General features: G+C 42.4%; 1 protein-coding gene across 4 annotated transcripts in view; it reads left to right on the top strand.

The window, feature by feature from the left end:
* Positions 1–1,186: 1,186 nt before the first annotated feature.
* PSIP1 (PC4 and SRSF1 interacting protein 1) overlaps positions 1,187–26,746 on the top strand; it is a 40,467-nt gene continuing 14,907 nt past the window's right edge. The window contains exons 1-12 of one of the 4 annotated variants that reach the window (XM_014281382.3): positions 1,187–1,323; positions 2,063–2,197; positions 3,255–3,331; positions 5,821–5,959; positions 12,946–13,062; positions 13,458–13,565; positions 14,102–14,164; positions 16,896–16,955; positions 17,031–17,118; positions 18,762–18,837; positions 19,694–19,916; positions 20,555–20,670. In XM_014281382.3, the coding sequence (XP_014136857.1) occupies positions 2,126–2,197; positions 3,255–3,331; positions 5,821–5,959; positions 12,946–13,062; positions 13,458–13,565; positions 14,102–14,164; positions 16,896–16,955; positions 17,031–17,118; positions 18,762–18,837; positions 19,694–19,916; positions 20,555–20,670 (1,139 nt within the window). In that variant the 5' untranslated portion in view covers positions 1,187–1,323; positions 2,063–2,125. Of the gene's footprint in view, positions 1,324–1,402; positions 1,529–2,039; positions 2,198–3,254; positions 3,332–5,820; positions 5,960–12,945; positions 13,063–13,457; positions 13,566–14,101; positions 14,165–16,895; positions 16,956–17,030; positions 17,119–18,761; positions 18,838–19,693; positions 19,917–20,554; positions 20,671–26,746 lie in introns of those variants that run through there. The other 3 variants (XM_014281383.3, XM_055699246.1, XM_055699247.1) reach the window with 3 other exon arrangements.

Raw genomic sequence — 26,746 nt, 5'->3', positions numbered from 1 at the left:
GAGGATGATCACTGAAGTGCAAAATGGTCAGGTATGCCCCTGTGAGCCAATGTACTTGTGTAAGAAGTAACCTTTTGTGCTGCTACTCCTACAGCTTTTTGCTGGTTTTGGCACCCGTGTCAGCACAACACACGGTACAGTGACTCGCAGGTGGTGCTGCGTGGGACCATCTATCTGACAGAGAGCTGACAGGCCGGCTGATTTTCAGTGCAGAGGGAGAACTAAAACTAGACCCAACAGGGCGGGCAGACAGGGAGAAAGAAGCTGCTGAGTTAAAATCTGGATCCAAGGTCTTCTGTTTGTAGAAAGGTATTTGTGGGGGAAAGTGTGGGGCGGCTGGAGGTACCTGATGCACTCAGCAGAGGCTGGCCATCTTGACAGACAGCAAGGGGAGAGGAGGATGCAGTGGCTGAAATGCTGGGAGAGGAGTGAGCTTCACACCGACGGGTGAACAAGCCAGGAAAGGGTAGATAATGGAGAGGACAAGTGGGGTGGGGTGGGTAACACAAAAGCTGAACTAACAGTAATCCCAGAAAAAAAAACCCAGGAGTTGATAGCAACTAAGTTGTGGGTAAGAACTTCGTAGGCTGAAGAGACCGAAACTGTGGGTTGTTGGATGCTTGGGGAAGTCAAGACATCGAGAGCAGCAGGTAGGTGAGCAGCGCTGGGGGAGCACGAGCGGCTGTGGGGCAGCAGCACGACGGGGTAAGGCCCGGGAAAGGGGGGGCTCTGTAACAGGGCTCGTGGGGCAGGAGAAACACAAAGGGACCGGTGGGGACAACACACCCGCCCAAGGTACGGCCAGGGGTGGTGACCAGTCTGCGAGTGGGGCGGCGTTCCTGGCTGGGAAGGGCCCCGTCGCGAGGCCACGGACTCAGACGCCGGTGAAAACAACTCTGGGGCAGCAGCCGCGGCTGCAGCGGTGCCAGCCCCCGGCCGTGCCCGTGGCGCTGAGCGAGGGAGCGCCGCCCCCGCGTCTGTCAGCCACGCTGCCACCGGCGCGACCCCCACCGCAGCTCGCCCCACTCTGGGGAGCCCGGGAGCAGCGTGGGTCGTACTCGCGGGGCCGGCCGCGGCCGCCGCCTGCGGCCAGGAGGGGAAGCGGGGCGACACACGGCCGGGAGGCCCCCGCCCCCGCACTACCGCCGAGGGCGGCCCGCGGGGCTGCGCCGCGCCGCTCCTCCTTCGCCGCTCCGCCAACCCCGCAGCGCCGCGGCTGCCCCGCCCCCGCGGAAAGAGGGAGGAGCCACTTCTACGATGCGGGGAGAAACCTTAAATAGACTCGATCGTTTCCTTCCTCCATTGCCATCTCGGGGCACCTAGGTAAGTGGTTGCTTATTGTTGTGGCTCGCGTCCTCCTCAGGCTTGCGTGGGGGGGCCAAGTCGTCTGTTTTCTACAGGGCCTGCGCTGATTCGCCTGGGACACCCCCGCGGCCGGTTGCGGCGTGCAGGTTGGTCCCGCCCCGCCTGGCGGGAGGAGGGAGCGCAGCCGTGTCTCCCGCGGCGGGTGCTCCTGCAGGCGGCTGAGGTGGGCTGCGGGTCGGGCGCCAGCGCGGTGGGTGGCGAGGCGGCAGGCCGCCGCGGTGGAGGCGGTGGGAGGACGGGCAAGCGGGTAGATGGGCAGGCGGGTAGGTAGGCAGACGGGCGGAGTTTACCTTCCGCGCCATCACGCCTTATGGGGGCGGGGGGGGAGGGAGGGAGCAGGCGGGCTTCGCGTCCGTGTGGCGGGAGCCCTGCTGGTTGGGGAAGGGGAGCTTCGGCCGCGGCGGGCGAGCAGCGCCGAGCCGTGTGTGCGCGGGGGCGGGCGAGCGGGGGGCGGGCGGCGCTCCCGCCTGCGTGCGGCCCAGCGCGGCCCGCGTGGGTTTGTGTGCAGCGTCGGAGCCGCGGACATGCCGCGCGCGGGGCTGCGGGCGCGACCGTGGGGCTCCCCGAGGGCTCCCGGCGGCGGTGGGAGCAGGCGCGGCGCGGGGTCCCTCGGCAGCCGGTCGGGAGCGCGCTGTTAATGTTTCTCATGTCTTGCCCTTGACTCCGCTCCCCAGCCCCAGTGTGTTTATTCCGACAGGGGTAGTCGGACGGCAAGCAGCGTCCCGGTGAACGCTGCAGAGCGTCGCGTCCGGGAGCAAACATGAGCCGCGAGTACAAACCTGGAGACTTGATCTTTGCCAAGATGAAAGGTTACCCCCATTGGCCCGCCAGGGTAAGGCGCCCCCTCCCTCCCCCGCAGGCCGCAACGCCCTCCCGCGCGGTACCTGGCCCCTGCGCCGCCTCCCCCGCCGCTGGCGCTTTGTGCCGCAAGAAGCGCCTTCAGACACCTGTGGAGAGTAATGCGGCTCAACCATGTCGCACCTTCAGCCTCGCCTCCTGCCAGGGAGGGCACGGTTGCACTCCCGTGGTTGGCAGCGACTTCTGAATCGCACTGCATATCCTGTGCTGTGCTCTGGCTTGCTGTTGTCTTATGCTTATCTTGTGTCCCTTCTCCTGTAACAGACAGACCTCTCTAGGAGTCGTTAGTTGGCCTAATTTGCATAATAACTTTTAGAAGTGAGGGGCGCTGTATGGTAGCATGATGCTGGAGCTCTGCAGGCACCTAACTGTATGGAAATACTGTTCCGAATAATTGTGCTTTTTTGAAAAAAAGAAAAACATAAAGTTATGGCAGGGTAACTCTTAGTCAGCTGTTCCTACAGTGCTGCTTCTAGCATAACCGAAGTGTATGCAATGAGTTGTCCAGGCCCTTTTTTGCCCTCTCCCTGGGAAGAGCCTTGGCAAGTTCTGTGATGGCTGTAGGTCATTTGCCAGTTGTGGGAACATAGATAAAATTATGAGATACATAGAAAAGGTGCTGGCTTAAGAATTTTTTTTGTAAACGCTTATTGACCTTTCCTCTTTGTTGTAGTTGATATTTTGGGCTTGGGCAAGTTACCAGCTCTCCCCAAGGGTAGGAAGTCTAGCTGTTACTTATGCTCTAAGAGGGACAGTAGTTGGGTGGAGTTGAATTGTGCTTTTTACCTGTATATCATGTCTCTCACTTGTAAAGAAAGTGGTCATGTGAAAAGTGTTGCCGTAACATAAAGTGGTGTAATTTCTTATTGTTGGTAAGTCTTTGATTTTTGTTGTATTTTTTTGATTTACAGTTAAAAAGAGATCTTGAGACCTCCTTTACTTCTCTGTAGCTTTTTTCCCCTTTTACTTATTTTCCCCTAGACTGTTCTTAAATGTTACGTGACTTGAGTAATAGTCTGTCTTTTCCTTAGGTGGATGAAGTTCCTGAAGGTGCAGTAAAGCCACCTGCGAATAAAATGCTTATTTTCTTTTTTGGCACCCATGAGACGTAAGTCTGTTATATTTAAGGGTTGTATTATTTTCATTGTAGAATGCCATGACAAGAACTTAACTGCTTGTCTGAGTGCAGTGTATTTTAAACTATAGCATTCAGTAGCAGACCAGCTCTTCCTAAATTAATCCTTTGACAAGACATGCTTCTCTAACATTTGCTTAAGCTATTTAAGGCATTGGTAAGACCATAACCATACCATGTAGACTTTCCTTGTCAGAAGAAAAATAATTGTACCCACAGTGGTATGACTGGTAGGTTTTTGTTTCTTAAATAATGGACTTTCATTATAGTTTCATATATCCTCAAAATTCTTAACACTAGATTGTCAAAATGCAGTAAGGCTGAGGACAATGAAATAGGCAAAATTTGAGAAACAGACAAATAATCATGTATTATGTTTTGGGGTGTTTTTTCTGGAGAGGTTTGGGGTTGGTGGGTATTGGTTTTTTATAAGATCTGGAGAGAAAAATGAGGCAGTGCAATCAGCTTTATACCTGCAGTTTTCAAAATACTTAACTTTGGGTACTTTCAGCCATGCTAGCATTTTGAATTTGTATAGTGTTTACTTTGAGGGACTGTATTTCTTCCACTGCTAAATTTGATTGTAAATATGCTGAATTTTATGCAGTTCTGTCTTTTTGCAAATTATGCTACTTTATAGCATGACTAGTTGTCCTAATGTAGATTTCTAAGACTTCAAAGTCAGTGCTACGTTTCTTGTCTGAATCTTTTGTTAAAAAGAATCAAAACCTATAATGGTGTGGGTTTAGTTCTGTGCTTTTTCTTAAGGAAATGGCAAATGATATTTAAACAGGTCAGAGATAGAAGTTCTGTGTGCAAGTACTCCTGTTTATTGCATTTAGAGTTATAAAATGATTTGGGTTGGAAGGGACCTTGAGAGTTCTAACTCTCCTGCCATGGGCCAGGACACCTACTAGACAGGTTTGCCCAAAGCCCCATCCAGCCTGGCCTTGAACACTTCTGGGTATGAGGCTCTGACCAACCTGTTCCAGTGTTTCACCAAACTCACAGTAAAGAATTTCTTCATAATATCTAAAATAAAAGAGGATAGGTTTAGACTAAAACCACTACCCCTTGTCCTATTGCTACAGGCAGTACTAAAGTCTCCCTGTCTTTCTTACAAGCCCTGTGTAGGTACAGCGTGGCTGCTATAAGGTCTCCTTGGATCCTTCTCTAGGCTGAACCACCCCAAGTCTCTCAGCCTGTCTTTATAGGAGAGGTGCTCCAGCCCTCTGATCATCCTCGTGGTCTTCCTTTGGACTTGCTCTAACAGGTCCATATCTTTTTGTTGGGGGCTTCAGAGCTGAAAGTAGTATTGCAGGTGGGGGTCTCATGAGAGCAGAGTAGAGGGTGAGAATCCCCTCCCTCCACCAGCTCGCCATGCTTCTTTTGATGCAGTCCAGGACATGGTTGGCTTTCTGGGCTGCAGGCACACATTTTTGGGCCATGATGAACTTCTGTTCCACAAGCTCCCCTAAGTCCTTCTTTAGTCCTTCTTGTCAGGGCTGCTCTCAATGCATTCTGCACCCAACCTATATCGATACTGGGGGTTGCCCTGACCCAGGTGCCGGACTTTGTGCTTGGTCTTGTTGAATTTCATGAGGTTTGCATGGGCCCACCTCTCAAGCCTGTCCGGGTCCCTCTGAAAGGGAGGAAAGGCTTTGGGTTTTTTCTTCTTTTTCTTTATCTTACTAAGTATTTATTGAAATTGCCTTAATCTAGTACTTCACATCTGTCTTTTAGTAAGCCATGCTAAGACAAGATACATTGCCCTGTTGAATTAAAGAGTAAGCATTCTCTACTCTGTTATAACTTGTTACTTGTTCTTTGTTTTAAGAAGTGATTTCTGTGATTCTTCTGTGAAGAAGACTTCTATATGTTTGGCTTGTATGCCCATGCATTTCTTTAACTGTTACTATCTTTCAGTATATTGAAAGTGTTGCTTTTTCTTATTCTGAAATTTTGTTTTAACTGGATTATTTTTAATTCAATTACTTAGAAGATTTTCTTTGTTAGCTTGGAGCTCTTTTTTATCCTTTAAATTGTTCTCTTGCCTTACATTGTCCAGATTCAAAGATTTTTTTATTAACATTTAAGCCTCTTTTTTTTTTCCTAAGAAAGCAGCTGCTTTTTCTGTTTGTTTGTAAACTACTCAGTTTTTAATTGTTCCCGTTTTACAGTAGTTAGGTGTCTTATCAGCTTCAGTCTGAGATGCAGCTTTGGCTGTTTCTTGCTCAGACACTCAACGCCCTGGGAAACAGGGGTCCCGTATGTGTGGTGCTAGTAATGGAAGACTTGAGCTGTTGAAGGCAGAAGTTGAGAAAACCAAAGATGCTTATGTAGCAGAACTAGTTGTTGCAGTAGTAATGAATTTTGTATCTTAATAAAATTTGGTGCTTACTGCTTTGAAAAAACTAACCATTTAAACTATGAAATTTTTTCTTGTTTGTTCTCTCCTTAAGGGCATTTTTGGGACCAAAGGACATATTCCCTTACCTTGAAAATAAAGATAAATATGGCAAACCAAATAAAAGAAAGGGTTTTAATGAAGGTTTGTGGGAAATCGACAACAACCCCAGAGTGAAGTTTTCTCATCAGCAGGTAAGAGTCTGCAAATGAGTCTGTATGTAGAGGCTGCAAATCTTTGTTGCTGTGCTGTTGTGGGGAGTGGGGGAGGGAAAAAGGCAAGGAGTGTTTCCCAGCTGTAGGGTAATGAATTAGTGCTGTTGTTCAGCTGTGGGTTAGACCAGTTGTGTTTTTTAAAAAATACTTTAAATCTAATATTTGTCATAAGAGGTGGAAGGTGTTTAAATGGAGATACCTGTTTATTGTAGCAAGCTTGTGATGAATCATGTGGACAGTTTGGGAACACAAGGCTAAAAGTTTTAACACTTTACAGTATACATCAAGTTTTACTTACAGCTATATATATGCTTATAACTATGTCTATTTCTCAGATACTTAACTTTGGAACTATACAGCTGTGCTTGAAAAGTGGTAGTTTTTTTGAATCTCAGTCAACTACTTCTTTCTGTCCTCTAAACCCAAGTGCTTTTCTCCACAAGTATCCTTGTAATAAAGTAATCCTTAGTGTATAGTATTATCCTTCTAGTGGTTGGAAACACTGTGATGCTTGAATTTTGCCCCCAAACTGTGACTTGACTTCCTTGATTTGCTCCTCATTTCATGCTTTCTTGGTAAATCTTCCAGGCTTAAACTGGAGCTATGCAGTGCTGCCCATAGAAAGACCCAAACTTAATCAAGAAATTGTCTTGCTCATTTTCTTTGCCTACCTGCTGTGAACACTTTGTAGCCTCTTGGTTTTGCAGTGTGCACTGGACCCTGATCACATTGCCTTGTAGGGAAAGCTGCAGTAATAGTAAAAAGAATTGGTTTCTTTTGGTATTACTTCCTGCTCTTGCAGGATGTGCCAGATTGCCATTTTAGCACCAGTGAATCCCTGCTTTCATAAGGTATCTGAAGTTACTATGTTTCTAGTTTGAAGGAGAACATGGATAAAGAGTTTCAGAGTTTCTGAAGTAGAGTTGAGAGGTAAGATAATGTATTCCAGATGTGCATTTTTTCTGCTTCAGAATATGGAAAGATGCGGATCCCCTCAGCACAGTGGGAAGGACTTCATTAATAAGGGACAGATTCTTTCTGATATTGCAGAATGAGTCTGTATACCTTCTTGCTTTTTTCTTTGTGACTGTTTAGGAGAGATGCTCTGTGGGTGGCTGAGGCAGTTGTGAACCTTAAGTGAGGTGTATGTTACCAGTCATTCTAACAAGGTGAAAATCGGGGTATAAACAAGCTTGTCTAATACTTTGTTTCGCAGCAGGAATCAGTAACTTCATTAAGCAGTGCTCTGCATTGCTTGTGTAGCATGTCAGACATTCCGAATACATTTCCAATTGGAAAGACACAACATACTGTCAAGAGATACTTTCAGACTGCTTTCCTAGTCTGGCAGCTTTTCTGCAGGGTAGTCCTTTCCACCTTTTGAGTTCTGTTCAGATACTTCATTCAACTTCAGTGGCAGATCCTACACAGATGCTTTCTGTGAACTGGTCAGGTTCTGTCTTGTAGCCATTGGCTTGTTCTTTGCTATTTTTTCCCCCCTGTTGCTTTGTTTTAAAAAAAATCTTTTTCTGCAAGTTGTATTGAAAATCGGCTCCTATAAGTGAGGCTTGAAATTACTAGAAAAAGAAACTGCTCTTAGTAGGAATGTTCAAACTGGAATATTGTGTCCAGTTGTGGGCTTCTCAGTACAGGAGACACGGACATACTGGAGAGAGTCCCATGAAGGGCCACAAAGATGATGGAGCATAACATCTCTGCTCTGAGGAAAGCCTGAGAGAGCTTAAACTATTCAACCCTGGGGGGGCTCAGGAGAGATCCATCAGTGTATACAATACATGAAGGGAGGGGGAAGAGAGATGGAGCCAGGCTTTTTTCAGTGGTGCTTAGTGACAGGACCAGAGGCAGTGGGCACAAGCTGAAATACTGGAGGTTCCCTCTGAAAATGAGCAGGTGGGTTTTATTGCTATGAAGGTGGGTGAGCATGTGTGGCATATGATGCTAGAGACATACCCACAAGCATGGGCACAGGTTGCTCAGGGAGGCTGTAGAGTCTCCATCTGTGGAGATAGTCAAAAGCCATCTGGAAATGGTTCTGGTTGGCCAGCTCTGGGTGTCACTGCTTGAGCAGAAGGGTTGAACCAGGTTGAATTACAGAATGAAGTAATACAGTAAACTTGCACAAATTTCCTTCTGAATTTTAACTCTAACTTTAGAAAGCCTTTCTTTTGATAGACTTCTCTTTCTAGCCTGTGCTGTGCATTGTTAAAAAGTTGGAGTAAATTACAGAATGGTTGGGGTTGGAAGGGACCCCTGGAGATGATCTAGTCCAACGCCCTGGTAAAGCAGGTTCTCCTAGAGCAGGTTGCGCAGTCATGTCCAGGTGGGTTTGGAATGTCTCCAGAGAAGACTACACAGCCTTTCTGGGCAGCCTGTTCCAGTGCTGTGTCACCCTCGAGTTCTTCCTCATATTCAGATGGAACTTGTGTTTCAGTTTCTGCCCATTGCCCCTTGTCTTGTCAGCTGTCACGGCTGAAAAGAGCCTGGCCTTATCCTCTAACACCCACACTTAGATAATGGTATGCATTCATAAGATCTCCCCTCAGTCGTCTTTTCTCCAGGCTAAACAGGCCCATCTCTCTCAGCCTTGCCTCATAAGGGAGATGCTCTAGTACCCTTATCTTGGTAGGCCTCCACTGGCCTATTTCTAGCGGGTCTGTGCCTCTCTTGAACTGGGGAGCCCAGAACTGGGCCCAGCACTTCAGGTGTGGCCTCACCAGGGCAGAGTAGAGGGGCAGGATAACATTCCTTGACCTGCTGGCCATGCTTCTCCTGATGCGCCACAGGATCCCATTGGCCGCCTTGGCCACCAGGCCCCACTGCTGGCTCAGGGGCAGCTTGCTGTCCTCCAGGACTCCCAGGCCCTTTCCCGCAGAGCTGCCTCCCAGCAGGTCAGCCCCAGCCCGTGCTGGTGTGTGGGATTATTCCTCCCCGGGTGCAGGACCCTACACTTGCCTTTGTTACATAAAGTTCCTCTCCATCCAGCTCTCCAGCCTGTCCAGGTCTTGCTGAACAGCAGCACAGCCTACTGGTGTACCAGCCACTCCTCCCAGTTTTGTGTCATCAGCAACCATGCTGAGGGGACAGTCTGTCCCTTCATCCAGGTCACTGGTGGATGAATTGAACAGGACTGGACCCAGTGCTGACCCCTGGGGAGCACCATGGCTACAGGCCTCCGGCCAGACTGTGCTGCTGATCACAGCCCTTAATCACATCTGCCAGCACTCGCAGCACTCGGGAGTGCATCCCTTTGGGGCCTGTGGATTTGTGGGTGTCAGGTTTGCTTAAGTGAGCTCTAATGTGATCTTCCTCAACCAAAGGAAAATCTTCCTTTCTCCAGACTTCCTCTCTTACCTCCAGAGCAACTGGAGGGTTAGTCTTGAAGCAAAGGCGGCATTCAGTAACTTCTTGCCTTCTCAGTGTCCTTCATCACCAGGGCACCCACCTCATTCAGCAGTGGGCCCATGTTTTCCCTAGTCATCCTTTTCCTGCTGATGTACTTGGAGCCTTGTTTTTGATCTCCCTTACCAGATTTAATTCCAAATGAACCTTAGCCTTCCATGTTGCCTCCCTGTGGTTCTGAACACATCCCTATATTCCTCCCAAGTGGCCTGTCCCCTCTTCCACATCCTGTAAACCTTATTCTTTTGTTTGAGGTTGCCAGAAATTCCTTGCTCATCTATGCAAGCCTCCTACCTCCTTTGCTTGATTTCTTATTCATATGGATGCATTGATCTTGAGCTTGGAGAAAGTGATGCTTGACTACTAGCCAGCTTTCTTGGACTCCCCTACCTTCTAAGGCCCTAACCCGTGGGATTCTTCCAAGTAGGTCCTTGAAGAGGCTGAAGTTTCCTGAAGTCCAAGGTTGCAGTCCTCCTTGTTGTCATACTTCCTCCACTTGGGATGCTGAACTCTGCCATCTCATGATCACTGCAGCCAAGGCTGCCCCTGATTTTCACACCTCCAAAGTCTTCCTTTGTTTATGAGTACAAGGTCCAGCAGCATGCCTCACCTCATTGGCATCACCACCTGCATCAAAATATTATTGTCAATGCGCTGCAGGAACCTTCTGGACTGCGTGTGCCTACCCATGTTGTCTTTGCAGGGACATAAAGCTAAATCAAGGCCTTAGTCAGCATTTAGCCAGCTCTTGTTACTTGTGGGCAGTTCTTGTTGGTGCTGAAGGAACACATATGCAGCTGACTGGCTTTGACAGTCTGTAAAATTGGGATCTAAAACAGAGTAAGTGTTACTTCATGTGAAATAGAACTGCCGATAAGGGTATGTTTCAGAGATAGCTTTACTATCTTTGTCAGGTTAATCAGTCAGGGATCTTCCATGGTTTTTCACAAAGCACTACTTTTTGGGTTTAATTCTTAGAATGTCAATATTATGTCAGTGTTCCACCAAAGATTATAGATGAGATGGAGGAACATCCCACTTTTCCAAGAATAAGAAAATTGTAGTGTGATGTTTGGTTTTTGTTTTGATTTTACTTTTTTCAGCTTATGTGCTGAAATTAGCTTTATTTATTCAGTACTTTGCAGGATAACATACAGTTCACAATGATGACACTTGAGGTACTTTAAAGTTCTTGTTGGTTTCCTTGATGTTTTGACTATGTGGCAGTTTTCCTGTTCATGAAGATGTTGCTTTAGCATCCTATTCTCAAAGTGGAGAAACAATTACGTACAGTTTCTCACTTCTAGTAAAAAGGGAAGGATGCTTATCTGCTTGATAACAGTCTCTGTGGCTATCTTGATTAACAGCTAAGGGTTTTCTGAGGGGTTGGGCTTCTGTATATTTTGATTGGGGAAGGAAGTTTTAAGACTGCTTGATGCAGGTATTTAGTCAGTTTTACTGGGAGTTTATGGGGAAGCTGATACCTGTTTTAAGGGTAGCAGAGTGGTTGAAATTGGCTTCTGAGGCCTTCCTTCCCATCTTTGCCAGAGGGGTATGGTAAGGCAACAGAACCACTCGTGCTGGGGGCTTTGGCACAGTTTACCCATTTCACATAAGCTTTTGTTACTGATTCTGGTAACATGAAAAAACAAATGTGTAGGAGAAAACACAGCAGCTTCCCTCCAGCCAACTCTGCTCACTAGTCACCAGTCCCTTTGTTGCACATGGCAGTTGGTCCCTTGGGTGAGGAGATGGCAGTGCAGGAGACTGATGCTACTGTGTAGGGGTTACTTTGCTTCTGCTGTTCCTCCTTTCTTACTCAGTTGCTCAGGTGTGGGCTTCTCTGTGGGCTGCCAACCCTTCTGTCCCTGCTCAGGCAATTCCTCTGGAATGGAGCCTGGCTTGGGTGACCCCTTGGGTGCCTCCTGCCTTGGCATCTCAGTTGGCTCAGTGTCCCTCATGCCCTGCACAGGCATCGTGTCTGTGTCAGCAGCCCCTTCTGCAGCACCTTCAGCCCTTCTCAGGCAGGTGCTTCTCTCCTCAGTGATTCCCTTCCCACAGTGGTGGTGTGAAGGCACTGTGCATTCCTGGCGGGCAGGTTTGGGGGTGTGTGGTGTGTGTGGCTCCGTTTGCCTGTTGCTGAGCCAGCTGGAACCGGTTTTGACCAGCTCAGGGCAATCCTAGGCTGGGTTCCACACAGGTGGCTGGCAGTAGGTGCTGACACCTGCCTGATCTTCTCCCACACACTACACCAGGGAAAATGGCAGTGTAGGCAGCAAGTGATCTCAAAAATGAAGTAGTTGTTTATGAAGACTGAGAGGAAAGGTAGGTAACATAAACAGTGTCTTGCCAGTATGCTTTTCTAACTATATATTAGTATATAACAGCCTATTAATATGTTGCAGCATTCAGTACACATTGGTGAGTGGAAAAGATTTTTTTTTTTAGCGAGGTCTGAGATGAATGAATGTAGTTGAAGATATTTCTTCCATCTCTATATTTGATCCACATGCAATTCATTGGGTTTAGAAAATATTCTTAAGAGTTAAGTGAAGCACAGTTACTGGACAGTAGCAGGGAAGACAGTTCAGTTGTCAGAGCCTTAAAAATTCAAGGGGAGTAGATAATTTCGTGTTTGGCTACACAGCAGGTAAGGTCAGAGGGGATTGGGTAATCAGATGGAAAAGTTGGCAAAGTCGGGCTTTTACTCTGGATACAGTAATGATATTAAAGGGACAGACTTGTCAGCTATTCATATAGAGGAATTCACTTGCATGTTTCCCCCCCTGTTCTTTTACTGGGCATATTTTGCCTTGATAAGTTCTTCCGAGAGCTGCTTTTTCTGTTTAACTGCCAGAACTGGCTGGAATGTTCTGAAAGCATTATTTATACTTTGCAGATGTTGCTTGTAAATGCTAGTAAGGGAGGTGGAGGGCAGAAGGGAGCTTGTGGCTTGGGCTTAAATCCAAACCCACTTCCTCAGTGCGGGGAAAAAATTAAGAGTCAGGGGCATTCTGCCAGCTTTGTTTGAAGGAGGTAATGGTGAAGATTGAGAACGTGATACATAATGTAATGGAATAAAAGAGTAATTTTAGCTTTACTTTCTGTATTTCCATGTTTCAGACTTGATGTCTCTAGCTTTTATCATGATCTCTTTTCTGCTCATGTTTTCAGGAACAGGTAGTTGGCTCATTTAAGATTGTCTCATGTAAAAAAGCATTTCTTGACCATAGCATCACAAGTTTTATTTGACCGAACCCAATTTTTTAAAATTATACATAAGAGAAAACTTAAATTGCACTATTTCTAGTGTGAAAAGAAGTTACAGCATTAGAGCTTGGAAATTTGATAATGATGATGCAATTTAAATAGAAAAATGGAAAGTAATGAAATAAGATATGTTGTAATATTATTGTAGTTCTGCTAAGGGGTTCCTTAGCATGATGCTTCCTTCAGTAATGTACCGGTGGTAGAACACTTCTCAGTGTCATTATTGTAGCTCAGGAGGAGATTTGGATCTCATTTTTGATGTTTTTGTATTGAAGTCCCATCCATCTGTTAACGCTACCATCAAGGAAGCTGTTCAAGAAGGTGGTCAGGAGCCTGCTGGAAGAAGTGAAGAAAAAGCAGTAGCTAAAAGAAGAAAGCCTACTGTCCGGAAAGTAAGTGACTGAATGTTTTGTTTTTAAAGTCAAAACTGTGTTGCATTGCCAGTGTTCAAAAAAAATGTAGAATGTTGACATGAACACTTAAAAGTGTTCAGGTAATAGTGATACAGTGAAAAAGTGTAGTGTGTAGTTACATTATCATGAACACAAAGTGAAATTTTAAGATCCACTATGGTATGTTGCTGGTTTTTAACCTGTTCTGACAACCATCAACAATCATGTACTGGAAAAAGTGGCCCTGCCTTAGGCTTTTAGATGTGTACCTAAAACTTGTGTCCAAGACAAAGTATTCAGAGTAAAAACCAGCCTGATGGTTATTAGTGTGTTCTCTTTTCACTATGAAATACTTCTAAATGTGTTCTTTTACTCTATATTGACTCTTTTTACAGTTACACTCTAAACAGGATAGTTACTTAACTACAGTACCTGGAGTGGAAGAGAAGGAGCTGGGTACTTCTAAGGAAGATGATCTAACTTCTGAAAAAAACAGTAAAGAAGTATGTGAAAGCTTTTTCTGAGTACCAAAGAACATATTAATACAATGTGTATCTGTTACGAAGAAGCTATAGTTAATACTACTGTAAGAGTCTCAGATGCTGTTTAATTATATAAAACTTACGTATTCACTTATGTTTATGCCTCTCTTTGAAACTAACAGGAATTGAAGCTTTCATCTTAGGAACCTTTTAGTATGGCTTGTCTATAAGATCAATTAAAACAGGTGTAACAGTGTGGGTTTTATCACTTTGTATTGCAAATGTACTTTTTTAAAGGACTAGAGAAAGAGTTTAGACTAAAACATACCTTTATTTAAAAGTATTATTTATTTAGTACTTATTTCTTACCTTCCAGAAGCAAATCCTGATTACTAGGTAATAATGACTTTAATAATTTAAAAGCAGGAGGTGTCTTCATACATATTATGGGGTTCTTGTCTAAATTGTATGCCAGAGGCTTCAGTTGTGGAAAATACTTAGAATCATTAAAAATATATTTTTGTGAAGACTCTTAGCACCATTTGTAACCTTGACAGGATGTGGTGAAAACGAGTGATGATTCTATTCCTAAAGTTCCTAGAAGAGGAAGAAAAAGAAAGGTAACAGTATGTTCCTTTAATTATTTTTATTACCTATATATAATATAAAAGAAAACATAAATTATATATATGGATTGTAAATATCCATATAAGTATTTTATTTTATATATAATTTATTTAATTACTTCACCTCACTGGAATTTTTGGATGTGATATTGGATATTGTTTTCTTTAATGACAGACTATGTGTAAGCTGTGTTTGATACTCTCCTCCCCCATTTCAAATGGCTGAAAGATTTGGAGGAATGGAGGTTTTCCTAGAGGATGCTTTACAAGTTTTAATTCTGTTTGAACTTAACCAGTTCCCATCTTTTCCCAAACACTCCATTGCCAAGTAGAAAAAACTAAGAGATAAACTGTTGCTAGACCACTGACAAAGTAGTCTGTTCTGAAGCTCTGAAAAAGTTTAACATGTTTGTCATACTGAACTAACACCTGAAATACTCCCTCTTCTTGTAAGGTTGTGATTTTGTGGTCTTTTTAACCTGGGAAAAAATGGACTTCCTCTGAAAGAAGCAGTTTCACCTGCTTGCTCAGCATGCTCCAGCCTTACTGTTCATGTGGTCACACAGCAAGCCAGACTGGGGAACTGGCCCAACTGAAAACTAGTTTAAAGTGGGGTAGAGTTTAATTTTAATCTGAAACCATTTAATTTGTAACATTAGTGCTGATAGCAGGGATGGGATGAGTGCAGGGTAACTAACTTTAGTATGTTGTCACAGGTAAGCAACATGCTGAGTATCATTTGCTTAATGGAAAAGGGAGATAGTGCCTGGATGCTATTGCAGAAGTGACTTGAATATTTAAACCACATAATTTAAATAATACTTTATTTTTTAAAAATATGTAGACTTACATAGAAATCTAAAATAAAATTCAAAGAAAGCCTCCAGTCTGAAACAAGTTGAATGAATGTCTGTGACTATGCATAAAAGTGATTTCAGCTTGTAAACAAGAGAAGCCTCACAGATGGCACACAAAAAGATCTCATTCTTTGCATTTTCAAAAAACACTGAAATTGTATGGTTGTGGTGCATTTTTCTTTTTGTTTGAGGTGGGGTGTTTTTGGCATCAGAAGTCACTGCAGGCTTAAGATTTCCACTGTCACACTAGCTTCAGCTGACAGGCTTGTATTTGGCATGTGCTGTATGGGGCAAGGGATTTAATAAGAAATTTGCATTACTACAGGCCATTGCTGAACAGAAAAAAACATTTCAAGGGATTTGGTGTATGCCTGTGGGTCAGAAAAGAGTTGGATATGCAGTTACATGACTTCAAATATTTCTTACTTGCCTTTAAAAACATGGTGTTCTTTTTCCTAGGATTGTGAAAAAAGCACTCTAGCAGGTATTTTGTCTTCATTTAAGAAGACTTTCTGTAGGCTGATGAAAAGCACAGTATGAAAGGTGTGCTTCTACTGTGTTCTAGATTGGTCTCTAGTCTTTAAAATTGTCTTATTATAGGTGCCCACAAATAATACAAACAAGTACCTATTTATCTTTATAACTTCTCTGTTGCTGCTAGCTGATGCACCTGCATCCAGGATACTAAATCCAGTGAACATTTTCTCCGTTTGGGATTTTTTTCTCAGTTCTTGTTTTCATGCATGTATGGATATGGGATGTTTCTGTAGGGAGATGTGTTGTTTCATCAGGATTTTCTTTTGTGATGAGTTCTATCTGTCTTTACAACCAAACTCCATAAAATGACTATGTAGATGGGGGGTCATTATGTTCAGTTAGTGCAACATACCTTTTTTCCTTGCCAGTAATTGGCTGTAGTGCTTTTTGGAGGCAGATGTTTTTCCGAGTAGCGCCATCTACTGGCTTAATACTGTCGTTGCCCCTAAAGGAAGGTACTTCACCTGGTGCGTGAAAGGTGATCAACAGAGTCGAGATACTTGTTTATTTCATGTGTGCGCCAAGATGGGTGCTGGGTAGTAAATCCACAAAGCTAGCACATCTTTTCCTGGTTTTAGGAGGTTTATTTACAGCAACTTTATATGCTTCTCAAGTGGAGATGTTAGTCATTGTACATGATTTCCTGTAACTCCTTACATAGTTGTATATATAATACGCATGCTCCAGTGTTGGGGCTGCCTTTTCAAAGTTTCTGCTTCAGCAGAGGTTACTCTTACTATTATGTTGTAATGAGGATAAGTTACTTTCAGGTACTTTGTCTCAGCAATTGGTAGGTCTGAAAACGTATTTCTTACCCTAGTTCTACAACACTGACTCTACAGGGTCACTGTGTCTGTGTGTTAGCTTATGAGTTCCTTGGATTATTTAATATTCCTTCTTTGGCCATCTGTCATCACTTTGATGCAGCTAGGGGAGGTAATAGCATTTCAAAGAGTATTTCTATATGGGTGATGGGGTGTGTAGGGAAATATGAACTTAACCTGCTTAAAACTGGTTTTGGCATGCTGTTATGGTAATCCTAAAAATACTTACAAATAATGTTTTTCCTTTGTTGTACCAAGATGGTTTATTATTCTGAAGTTGAATGGGCTGGCTGAAATTACATGAAACTTTACTATGTGATGGTATGGAGAGAGTGAAATTAGTGGTATTTAAATACAAGCTGTTACTATATTTGGAAACATTTTTCATCTGTACAAGCAATAGCATAATAATGCATTTCTAGGAGCTTAAAACTGTTGTTTGAGAAAGTAATTGAGAGATTGGTGCCCTGTGTTTTTTCACTTACAAAAATCCATTCTTTAAATTAGGCTGTAAAACAAGCTGAAGCTGAGGAGGCAGCAGCAGTTCCTGTGCCAGTATCTCCAAAAGTAAGCCCCAAAAGAGGAACTGAGATATTGGTGCCCTGTGTTTTTTCACTTACAAAAATCCATTCTTTAAATTAGGCTGTAAAACAAGCTGAAGCTGAGGAGGCAGCAGCAGTTCCTGTGCCAGTGTCTCCAAAAGTAAGCCCCAAAAGAGGACGACCAGCAGGTAACTTGAAAAGGAGGATTTATTTTTTTTATCCCAGAAATGTCTTAGTAAAATTAGTCAGCTGTCTCTTTACTGCAAAGTGCTACTGGAGTGTTTTCTCATGCTAAATGTGGTCTTTGCTAATAGGTTGTAATGAGAAAACACCTCATGTCAAACTGACTAATTTATGACATAAATGGGTTTAAAGTGTTAGCATTAATGCTCAGTTTTCTAAGTATGACTCGTTGGTTTTGGGTACAAGTATCATCTTTAGAAAAACCTTCTTTATAGAATACCGCTGAAGTGCGGAGATGGGATATAACCTCTTTGTGCATTGTTGCTCCATAAAAGTTAATATTCATTAAAGGTCTGTAAAATACTTTGTGTTAGAGTATCCATAAAACATAAGGTAACTAGGGGGACACACAGCTTGTAGGTGGAGCTCAGAGAACAGTAAAAACAAAGCTGGAGAGACTTGCTTGAAAAGATATTTAAGGCAGTCTGTAGATTGAAATGAAAAGGAGATAGAAGTGCTTTTTTTAAGATGTATAATAAGAACCATTTGGTGATAGTTCTGCAATGCTTGCTTCAAAGTAGCAATGATCTAATTAATTGCAATTCTTGGGTAAGCTTGCAGATATTCTTGAATTGATTATTAGCTACTACTTAGTGCTGCGAGAACTGCCTTCCAAAGTACATTGTATGAGCATCTGGTCTAGAAACAATTTATACTCATCTGTATTGGCTGACCATTTGAAAATGACTTTTAGAAAGTGCAAGTACAGTTAACTAGGCTTGATTACCTTGGAAACTGAGGAAACAAAGAATTACTTCAGCTCCCCTTCTCCCTGCGCACCCCCCCCATTTCATTTTTATTTGTATTCATCAATATTTGTATGCGGTTTAGCTTATTTCACCTTCTGTAGAAAATACCTTTTTATAAGATGTACTATGCAGCATTTTCTGGTGTTGATATGATGCATGCATCTCTTGCTTAAGCACTCCATGCTAACATCAGCAAGAGTCCCAATACTTGAGTATTAGGTTTCCTAACCACATGTTCACTGTGGTATTGGGCAAGTATTTGGAGGATATAAATGCCAAGAAGGCAGATAACAGTATTTGTCTAGTCCCCTAATAATGTGATGAATCTGAGGAAGTGCAATTTTGCAGCATACTGTAGTGTGGTGGCAGAACTTCTCGACAGTGATTTGTTATCAAGAAAAGTGATGGAAGCCCCATGATAAATCTAAAAATACTGTTAAGCAGAGTGGACAAATGTGGACACTAAATGGCTTCTTTCCATTCTCTTAATTTCAGACCTACTCATTCTCTAATTTGAGTCTTGTTCATACTAGTTATGCAACATGTGAAGCAAATTCTAACTGCACAGAGTGCAAAACCCACAAGAATTTATAGTTGGAGCCTGTGGCTAAAAAAACGAAAGTTTTTAATTAACCAATGAAAAATACTAACAGTTCAATTTTTCAAAGAGATCTTGATTGAAGTTTGGTATTCAATTAACACTTGATTTTTTTATGATAACAAAGTTAGTGTCTCTTTTGACTTTTAAGTGTAGCTTCTGTCTGAGGGAGAATCTTTCCTTATAGATGAGGAGCAGATGGTGATTGTGGACTAACCTTTTATTTCTATATAAATACTAGCTTCTGAAGTAAAGGTTCCAAAACCAAGAGGGAGACCCAAGTCTGTGAAAGTATCTTGTCTTTCAGAGTGTGACTTGTAAGTTCTGTTTCTTAATATAAAGCTTCTTCATTGTAAACTGTGTTGTTCCTTTTGTTAAGACTTCACAATTAATACTGAGTTCCTGACAGGGTTTTGCCCCTTGAATATTCAGTGTGAGTTACTGTTTGTGTTGATGTTATTTATAGCTCAAGTGATAAATACAGAGTAACTCAAGGTAGCACATTTCTGGAACAAGAGACAGAAGATCTTAACCTTCCTAACTTGTAAAATCTGTGCAAAATTCTTTCTATAATTGTATACTGAGTGAAGAGGAAAAGACATTTACTAAGGGAGGAGACAAGATAAGACAAAATTAAAATGATTATTTTTGTAAAATTTTTTCAGAAGTCTTGTGATGAAATTCCAACACTATTTGTTTAACTTTATTTATAACCTCTTAGGGTCTTGTGTCAAGTCCTTAGTGGTTCTAGTAACTGAAGGAAAGCTGGGCATTGGTGTAGTTTTCTATAGATTAGCGGATGCATAACTTCAGCATATGTACACCTTAAGTATACTTCATAAAACTAATTTATGGTGTATGCACTCTTGGTCCAGCAGACAGATGTGTGCGGAAAACTTCTGAACATTAACTCCCTGGTTTTGGATCTCTGCACATATGTTAGTGTTAGCTTCATTAAGGCCTCCATGCTATCATTTCTTTTTTTGCATAGGTAGTGAGCTATAATTTTAGGAAGACTGATGGTTTTTTTCATGAGTCATTAAATAAACTGAGATTTAATGAATTCATAATTTTTAATATTCTGTGGCAAAAAAACCCCAAATTCCTGAGTTAATGTGATATTTTAAACTCACTGTAGACAATTGATATGCCTAAACACTGGTCATATTTTAGTGTTAAGGAGGAGGAGAAGGCAAAGAAAAAAGGACCAGAAGAAAAGCCAAAAAAACAAGGAAAAAAAGATGAGGAAAGTCAGAAAGAAGAGGAGAAATCAAAGAAGGAATTTGACAAAAAGGAAGGAAAGAAAGAGGCTGAACCAAAAAGGAGAAATACTGCAAAAGTGGGTTCTGCATCAGCTTCTGATTCTGAAGGTGATGGAGAAGAAAAAGGTGACAAGGTATAATCTTGTTTTTCTGATACATTTATTATAGAGGAAAGCAGAACCACTGCAGATCTGTCTTGAAGGTAATGATAGAACTTGGTAAAGGTCTGAGCCCTGTGGCTGACTAATACAGATTCATAGAATAAAGGATGTAGAACTTCATTTTGTCAAATAATTATTTCAGGAACTTTAGTATTTTTAAAGAAAAGCATCTTTTCTAAGACACTTTATTTGTTGAAAAGGATTTGAATATATTTAAAATTTAAATGTAACTTATTTTGATAATTTTTTTCGATTTCTGTTCCTTTGAACACAGACATTTTTTCCTTGGGTGTGTCTGAGAATTTGGCTTGAAATCAAGGTTTTGAAAGGTATAAAGCTGTCCCTAGCTAATTACTGGGAAGTCTTAATTTTGTTGATGCTTAGGATATTTGCCTTCCCTTAGAAAAGAAGAAAGGGCTACAGAAATTCAGAACATAGCAATATTTGGAGGTTTTGTATTTAGTTGCAGGGAAAGCCAGCTCTTGTTGAATTGTTCTGTGAAGCAGTGTTGCTTCAAAGATATGTAGCATAGGTAAGTTCACCTGTTAACAGAAACAAAGATTTAATAATCTTGTTCTTCTTTCCAATCCAAAAATCTCATATAAAAACAGAAGAAAAGGGGAAGGACCTGCCTGAGCACTTATAGAAGATGTGCTTCAAGAGGCCAGCATGAAAGGGAAGGAACAGAAAGAAAGCGTAAGCAAGAGGAAGAAACAGTATCTGAACTGTGAGTATGTTTTAACATGTGTTGTACGCAAGTTGTAGGAGTACATTGAAACTAACAAGAGAAGACAATACCTGAAAAAATTCCAAACTGATTTGCAGTGTTCTGTTGTTCTCTCCCCCCACCCTTTTTTTTTTCTATTTTAACGTAAGTGGAGAGTAAAAAGCTCCTTTAAACTAATAGGTTCTGTTGTGGGAGGATGGGAAGAGTTGAACCTAGTAATTAAGTGATGTCAGTTTTCAGTGACTTAGAGATTCTAGCAGAAGACAGCTGGTGGGTTCTGTTTAGAAGTAACCTAAGAATATCCATATGAAAAGGGATCAGTGTGAAAAACTGTTCGGGACAGCCATACATTTTTCTGTCAGATTGAGAAGTGGTAGGACCTATCAATCCATGCTTATGGATTTTTTGATTGGGTTGTGGAATGCACAGGGTTACCTGGAAAACATTTCCTCCTCTGTCTGGCAGCTGGAGCTCAACCATCAGAAAAAAAGGAACAGATAAGAATTATTCTACTGTAGAGCTGCAAAGCCAGTTGAGTGATACCATGAGCAGTCTGCATTTGGAAGATAATTTATCAAATGAATCAAGCGTAAGAATGGAGAGAAGATTCTGCCAGAAACTGGGGGGGTGGGACAATAGGAAGAAAACTGACTCATTCTCAAGAACTATTCCGCAAATGAGCGAAGAAGCCACCACCACGAAAACGTGATGTTGCCATCCTCACAGTTGGTGGGAGGGCAGAAGAAAGGGAGAACAAGGTAAACATTCAGATGAAGAGGAGGATAAAGGTCCCCTTCACCTTTTTGTAACAACAAAATTCTAACTTTTTCACATTCATTAACAAGAATCATGTTTGGGGTGTTTATTTAAATCCTCTAGCCCTTTCTTCTCCTCTTCCTGTCACTCCTTCTCTGGAAACCTAATGTGATTACTCTACTTGCCTGTAGCAAACCTAAGTGTTTTCAGTTCCAGAGATATTAAATTGTCCTTAGCACCTTTGCAGCTCTGAAAATTGCACTCTTTAATAAATAAAAATTGGACTGTTTAATAAACATGGCATATGCTAAATGACTACAGAAATCAGTCATACATTGCTCTGGTTATAATCCAATCTCCTCTACTTTTAAATAGCGGTCGTATTTTATGCATTGGAGGGTAGGTTGAGCTTTGTTTCGGTAAGATAAAGAAGCAGTAGTTAATGAATGCATAATTTAATTATAGCTGATGACTAATACCACAAAACTCAATATTGATAAAACAAAAAACAGCTGCTTTTTGTGCTGTCCTTAGGTTCCTCTACTAATATACTGAGTATAGGCTGATACCATTTTTGGTTACTTTTCTCAGCAGCATAATTTCGATTTAACAAAGTAGCTAGAAAGACTAGAAATATTTACATTGAATAACAGTGCTTTGTACACAGTTCTGTGCATATACAAAGTGTACATGCACTGTTTGGACAGCATGAACTTGTGCTACAGAATAAAGTAGATTGTCTTAAGTACTTGAAAACTGTTGACTTGTAACTGGATGGAGTATGAAAGGAACATGGAAGACTATAGACATGCAGGCCTGGATGTTTTATGGATGCATACTGCTATGATAGGAAGATTAGTCACAGAATATTTGCTGCAATTGAGAGATAGGACACAGCTTGATGCAAGCAAATGTCACTTTAATTAGCCTAATGGCTTGTTACATCCTATTCTAATAGGTTCAAAAACTTGCTTATTCTATAACTACATGGCAACTTGTGCAAAGACCTCACACTAGCTATTTAGCAATTCTGCAATAGTTAAAGATAACAGTGTCTGCAGTTCTTGCACCAGGTCCTTGTGCAAGCTGACAAACACACCGCCTTATTCCTTGTATAGTCTCAACTTGATATTTAGTCCCTGTTTCTATACCCTTCAGTATTCCTCATGTCCCTTATCACCAGGGCTTGTGGCCCACAAGCTCGAGCACATTCCTTCCAACTGATTGTTACTTGAGGTCCTGCTTCCCAGGCCCCTCCTGCAAATATTGAATTGTGATATGCTGAAATATGCAAATTCTAAAATGAGGATTTGAAACCCTTCAAGGTAAGACAAGACTGAGGAATTGCTAAACTCACTGAATAGAGTTCAAAAGCTTGTTTGAAAGACTTCTGCCTGTCTTCATCCTGTAACTGAGAAAGAAAAAACTTTTGGTTTGTTTTTCTTGAGTCCCAGCTTTATTTTCAGTGATAACACTAGAGAAAGAGTGAAAGAACCAGGAGATTTAAATGAATTTGTAATAAATAGTCTTCCTTTATTACTCTTTGCTTTAAGGATATTTAAATTATCACTGATACATTTATGGCCAGTTGTAGGATTCTTTCACTGGTAAAATAATTATATGAGAAGATAAGTAATGTAGGAACTGATTATGACCAATTGGTCTGTTATAGCTGAAATTGAAATAGCTAGAGTCCAAAATAAATTCACTAAGTGTTTATTATGGCAGGAAAGCAAAAAAAAAAAGCACTGGGCGGCTGGGGAGTCGCAGCTCCATCCAGGCTGGCAAATTCTGACAAGTAACACAGCCCTTTTAATCTCAGCTTCAAGGCCGGTTTAAGCAAACAGTTATGCTCTCAATCCCGTAGCAAGAAGCTGTACATTACAAACTAAACTATTTTTACAGTGAAGTCTAGACAAAGGTGGTCATAGTAACTTGAGATTATGGTTTAACACTGGTCTTGAGGAGGTACATCTCCAGCCTCATGGTTAACGGTTAACTCTTTTCTCACCAGACAAAACATTCTCAGATCTGTTACGGCAAGATCATTCCTTTTGTTAAAAGCCCATTTGATCAGTGAATTACCCTTAGTTACTTATTACAATTCCCCCCCTTCTTTTATTTATAAGTGATTTGCTGGTCAAATCTAAACAATGCCTCACAAGCTGCGTCTAATTCAGGACTTTCATTTGGTATAATTTTCATTTCCATTTCTGATTGTTTCATTACCATTAGCTGCACTTTTTTAACCTGTTTTTAACAAAAGTTATAATTCTATTGATGGTGCAGGGTCCAAAAGTCAGAGTCAGTAACATCATTGTAAGGAAAATTACAATAACTTTTTCCTGGGTTTGAGTTTGGACAAAAGTAATGAGGCCACTGGTGAAGACATGGTTGTGTGGGCACTAAATCACAGAGATCTACCAAGAAACTTGAAGCACCGGCCGTAACATTAATTCTCAATGTAACAGGACCCTCCCATCGACCTAAGGTCCAATTGAAGGGTTGATGTTCATTTTCTAAAGTCGTGGTAATTAATATTATTATCAGGATAACAGCCTTCATTTTCCCCACTGTTAGTACGTCTCTGCCTTTCCTCATCTACTGTGTTGCAGAGAGCATCGGGATATCAGTGTCTTCTCGGCAGCAGCAGGTAGTCTTCAGGGGAATTTGCTGTTATCCTGCAATAATTTTCAAGGTCTAAAGAGTTAGTTATTTCTCAGATACATTTCCACCTGTTCAGTTGTTGTGCCCGTTTCCAGGATCTTATAGTACACTGTCCTAAAACTCTATACCAGTCTGTTTCATATACTTCCCAAAGTTCAGGTACTGACAGTTCCCATCCACAAAATAATTTACAAATTCTGTTTGAGCCCATTGTTCCCTGGTAGGTGTCAGATTATTGCGACATTTCATACAATAAGGTTGTCTCTTAATTGAAACACAAGACCACTTTTTATCACAATTTAAACATTGGCAAACAACCCAGCATAAGTGTCCGGAAGTGGGGTGTTTTAAACAGGGTATTCCATGGATGTCTCCTATACCGGATGATTCAGGTATACCTGTCTCTGCCTCACAGCAAAAGGGAAAAACCTGAGCAGTTCCTGTCAGTTTATATGGTCCGGCTCCCCCCTGTTTGATCAGGTATTTGTTCTTCACTCCAGGGTGCAAAATATACCTTTTGTAGGGTAATTCCAGGTGGTATTTGGAACCATTGATATAAACTATTTCTTATTTCCCTTCTGGAGGGGTTCATTTACCAGCCTCGGTTTTCCTTATCTTCATTTGGAGGTCTCCTGGTTCCAACGTCACAGTCCACGTCTCTGGGAGGATAGGTCCCTTAATTCTGCTGGCGTGAGTCCATCCTTTTTCCGCTGTTCATACAGCTGTACCTGTAGTAAGTAGAACAACAAAAGGCCCTTCCCAAGGGTGTTAGAGAAGTTTCTTTCCACGTTTTTATCAATACCTGGTCTCCAGGTTGAATTCGGTGTATGGAAATATCTAAGGGAGGACTTTGTACTATCAAACCCTTCTTTCTTAATTCCTGTCTCCTTTTTGTGAGTTCTAAAATATATTCTGTTATGCTTCATGCTGAGGACTCAATTTTAATTTCATCAAGGGCTCGGTAACCTTAGGGGTCCCCAGCAAACAGAGCCCCTGACCCCCCTAATCTTCTTTAAAAGACTTTTTCATCCATGCTCCTTTTTTGACAATTCCTTTGTAAATGCCCCCTCTTGTGGCAATAGAAACACTCTACATCTTGTGAGCGGAATTCCTTTCTTCTAGGATTTTCTGGGCCCTTCCGGGACCTTTCTCCTCTCCTATCCAAATTTTTTCCTTCTCTTACAGCTGCCATCGAGGTTTTAGCCTGTCCCTTCTGACTCTCTCCTTCCCTTCCCACATACACTTTTTGGGCTTGTTGCTATAGTTCATCTAACCCTTTTTCCTGCCAATCTTCTATTTTTCTCTAATTTTTTCCTTATGTCGATCCAAGATTTAGCCACAAACTGAGTTTTCAGCAGGGCTTGACCCACTTGACTATCAGGGTCTAGTCCAGAATATAGCTGGAAACCCCTTCTCAGCCTTTCTAGCCACCTGGTGGGGGTTTCATCTTTTTTCTGTTGTTCGTTGAAGGCTTTATTTTGTCCTCTGGGTACAGAATCGTGAAATCCCTGAATTATCATATGCCGGAGATCGACCATATTATTTCTATGTGCGGGATCTTGATTGTCCCAATTGGGCCGCTGTAAGGGCCATTTTAAATCTCCGGCTGGGCCATGTGGATGTCCCCAATCCCAATGTCTCATGCCTGCCGTTCTGATCATCCCTCGTTCTTCATTTGCAAACAATATCTTTAAAATAGCCTCCATCTCGTCCCAAGTATAAATATTAGGGCTGAGGGATTGATTAAAACGTTCTGCTGCCCCTAATGGGTCTTCTAACAAGCGTCCCATTTCTTTCTTAAATTCTCTCACATCCCCAGAGTTGAGGGGTACAGATACAAATCCGACTCCGGGTTGTGGTCCCCCCATAGCAGTCTCCCTTAATGGATATAATAGATTTTCCTCCCTCCTTTCTCTAGTTTGACTTCTAGTTGTTATTTGATCAGAAGGGGCCTCTTCCTCAGGTTGGGGGGGTGCTGTTGGAGGAGGATCAGGACCCTGTAGTGATGGAGGAGGGGGAATATAGGGTGGGGGAGACACTGGAAGTTCGTCTTCCTCCTGCCTTTTCTTCCTATCCTTTTTCTTTTCTTTTAATGGGAACAAATTGGTGGTCTGGGCTGTACCCAGGATCCATAAAAAGGCATATTCACTCTCCTCCTTATTAAATGGCTGTTTATCGTTAACATACATATTCAGTTGTTGACATATCCAATCCTCAAGGGATCCAAAAGTAGGGCAATGTAAATCCTTTCCTATTTGTTTTCCTCCCCCTACTTCCATACAATAATGGATCATTTTTTCCCTGGACTTCCCCTTTTGAGAAGGGAAGGCGTCCCAGTGTTGAATCATTAGGCCTAACGGGCTATCTTGGGGTATATCAGGGAGCCCACCCCCACCCCCTATCTCCTGCATGGAACCAGGCGCCTTACTCTTTTTCTGGCCCATCTTCCGAGAGTGCCACCTTTCACACAAAATTCACTCGCTTCCCTCTGTTCGTGGCCCACGCCCTCGCGGACAATGGGAACTGCACTACAAGGAGGCCCACGCTCGCTTCGCCCGGTGGACTACTAAGTCCGGTGGATGTCTCAGTCACTCGCACTCCGGGTACCCAATCCCCGACCGAATGGAACCGCAATATACTCACTCACTCACGA

The sequence above is a fragment of the Falco cherrug genome, chromosome Z (assembly GCF_023634085.1).
Source record: "Falco cherrug isolate bFalChe1 chromosome Z, bFalChe1.pri, whole genome shotgun sequence".
In the NCBI taxonomy this organism is placed as follows: domain Eukaryota; kingdom Metazoa; phylum Chordata; class Aves; order Falconiformes; family Falconidae; genus Falco; species Falco cherrug.
The sequence above is the reverse complement of the archived record's forward strand: the minus strand, read 5'-3'. Positions and strand labels throughout refer to the sequence as shown.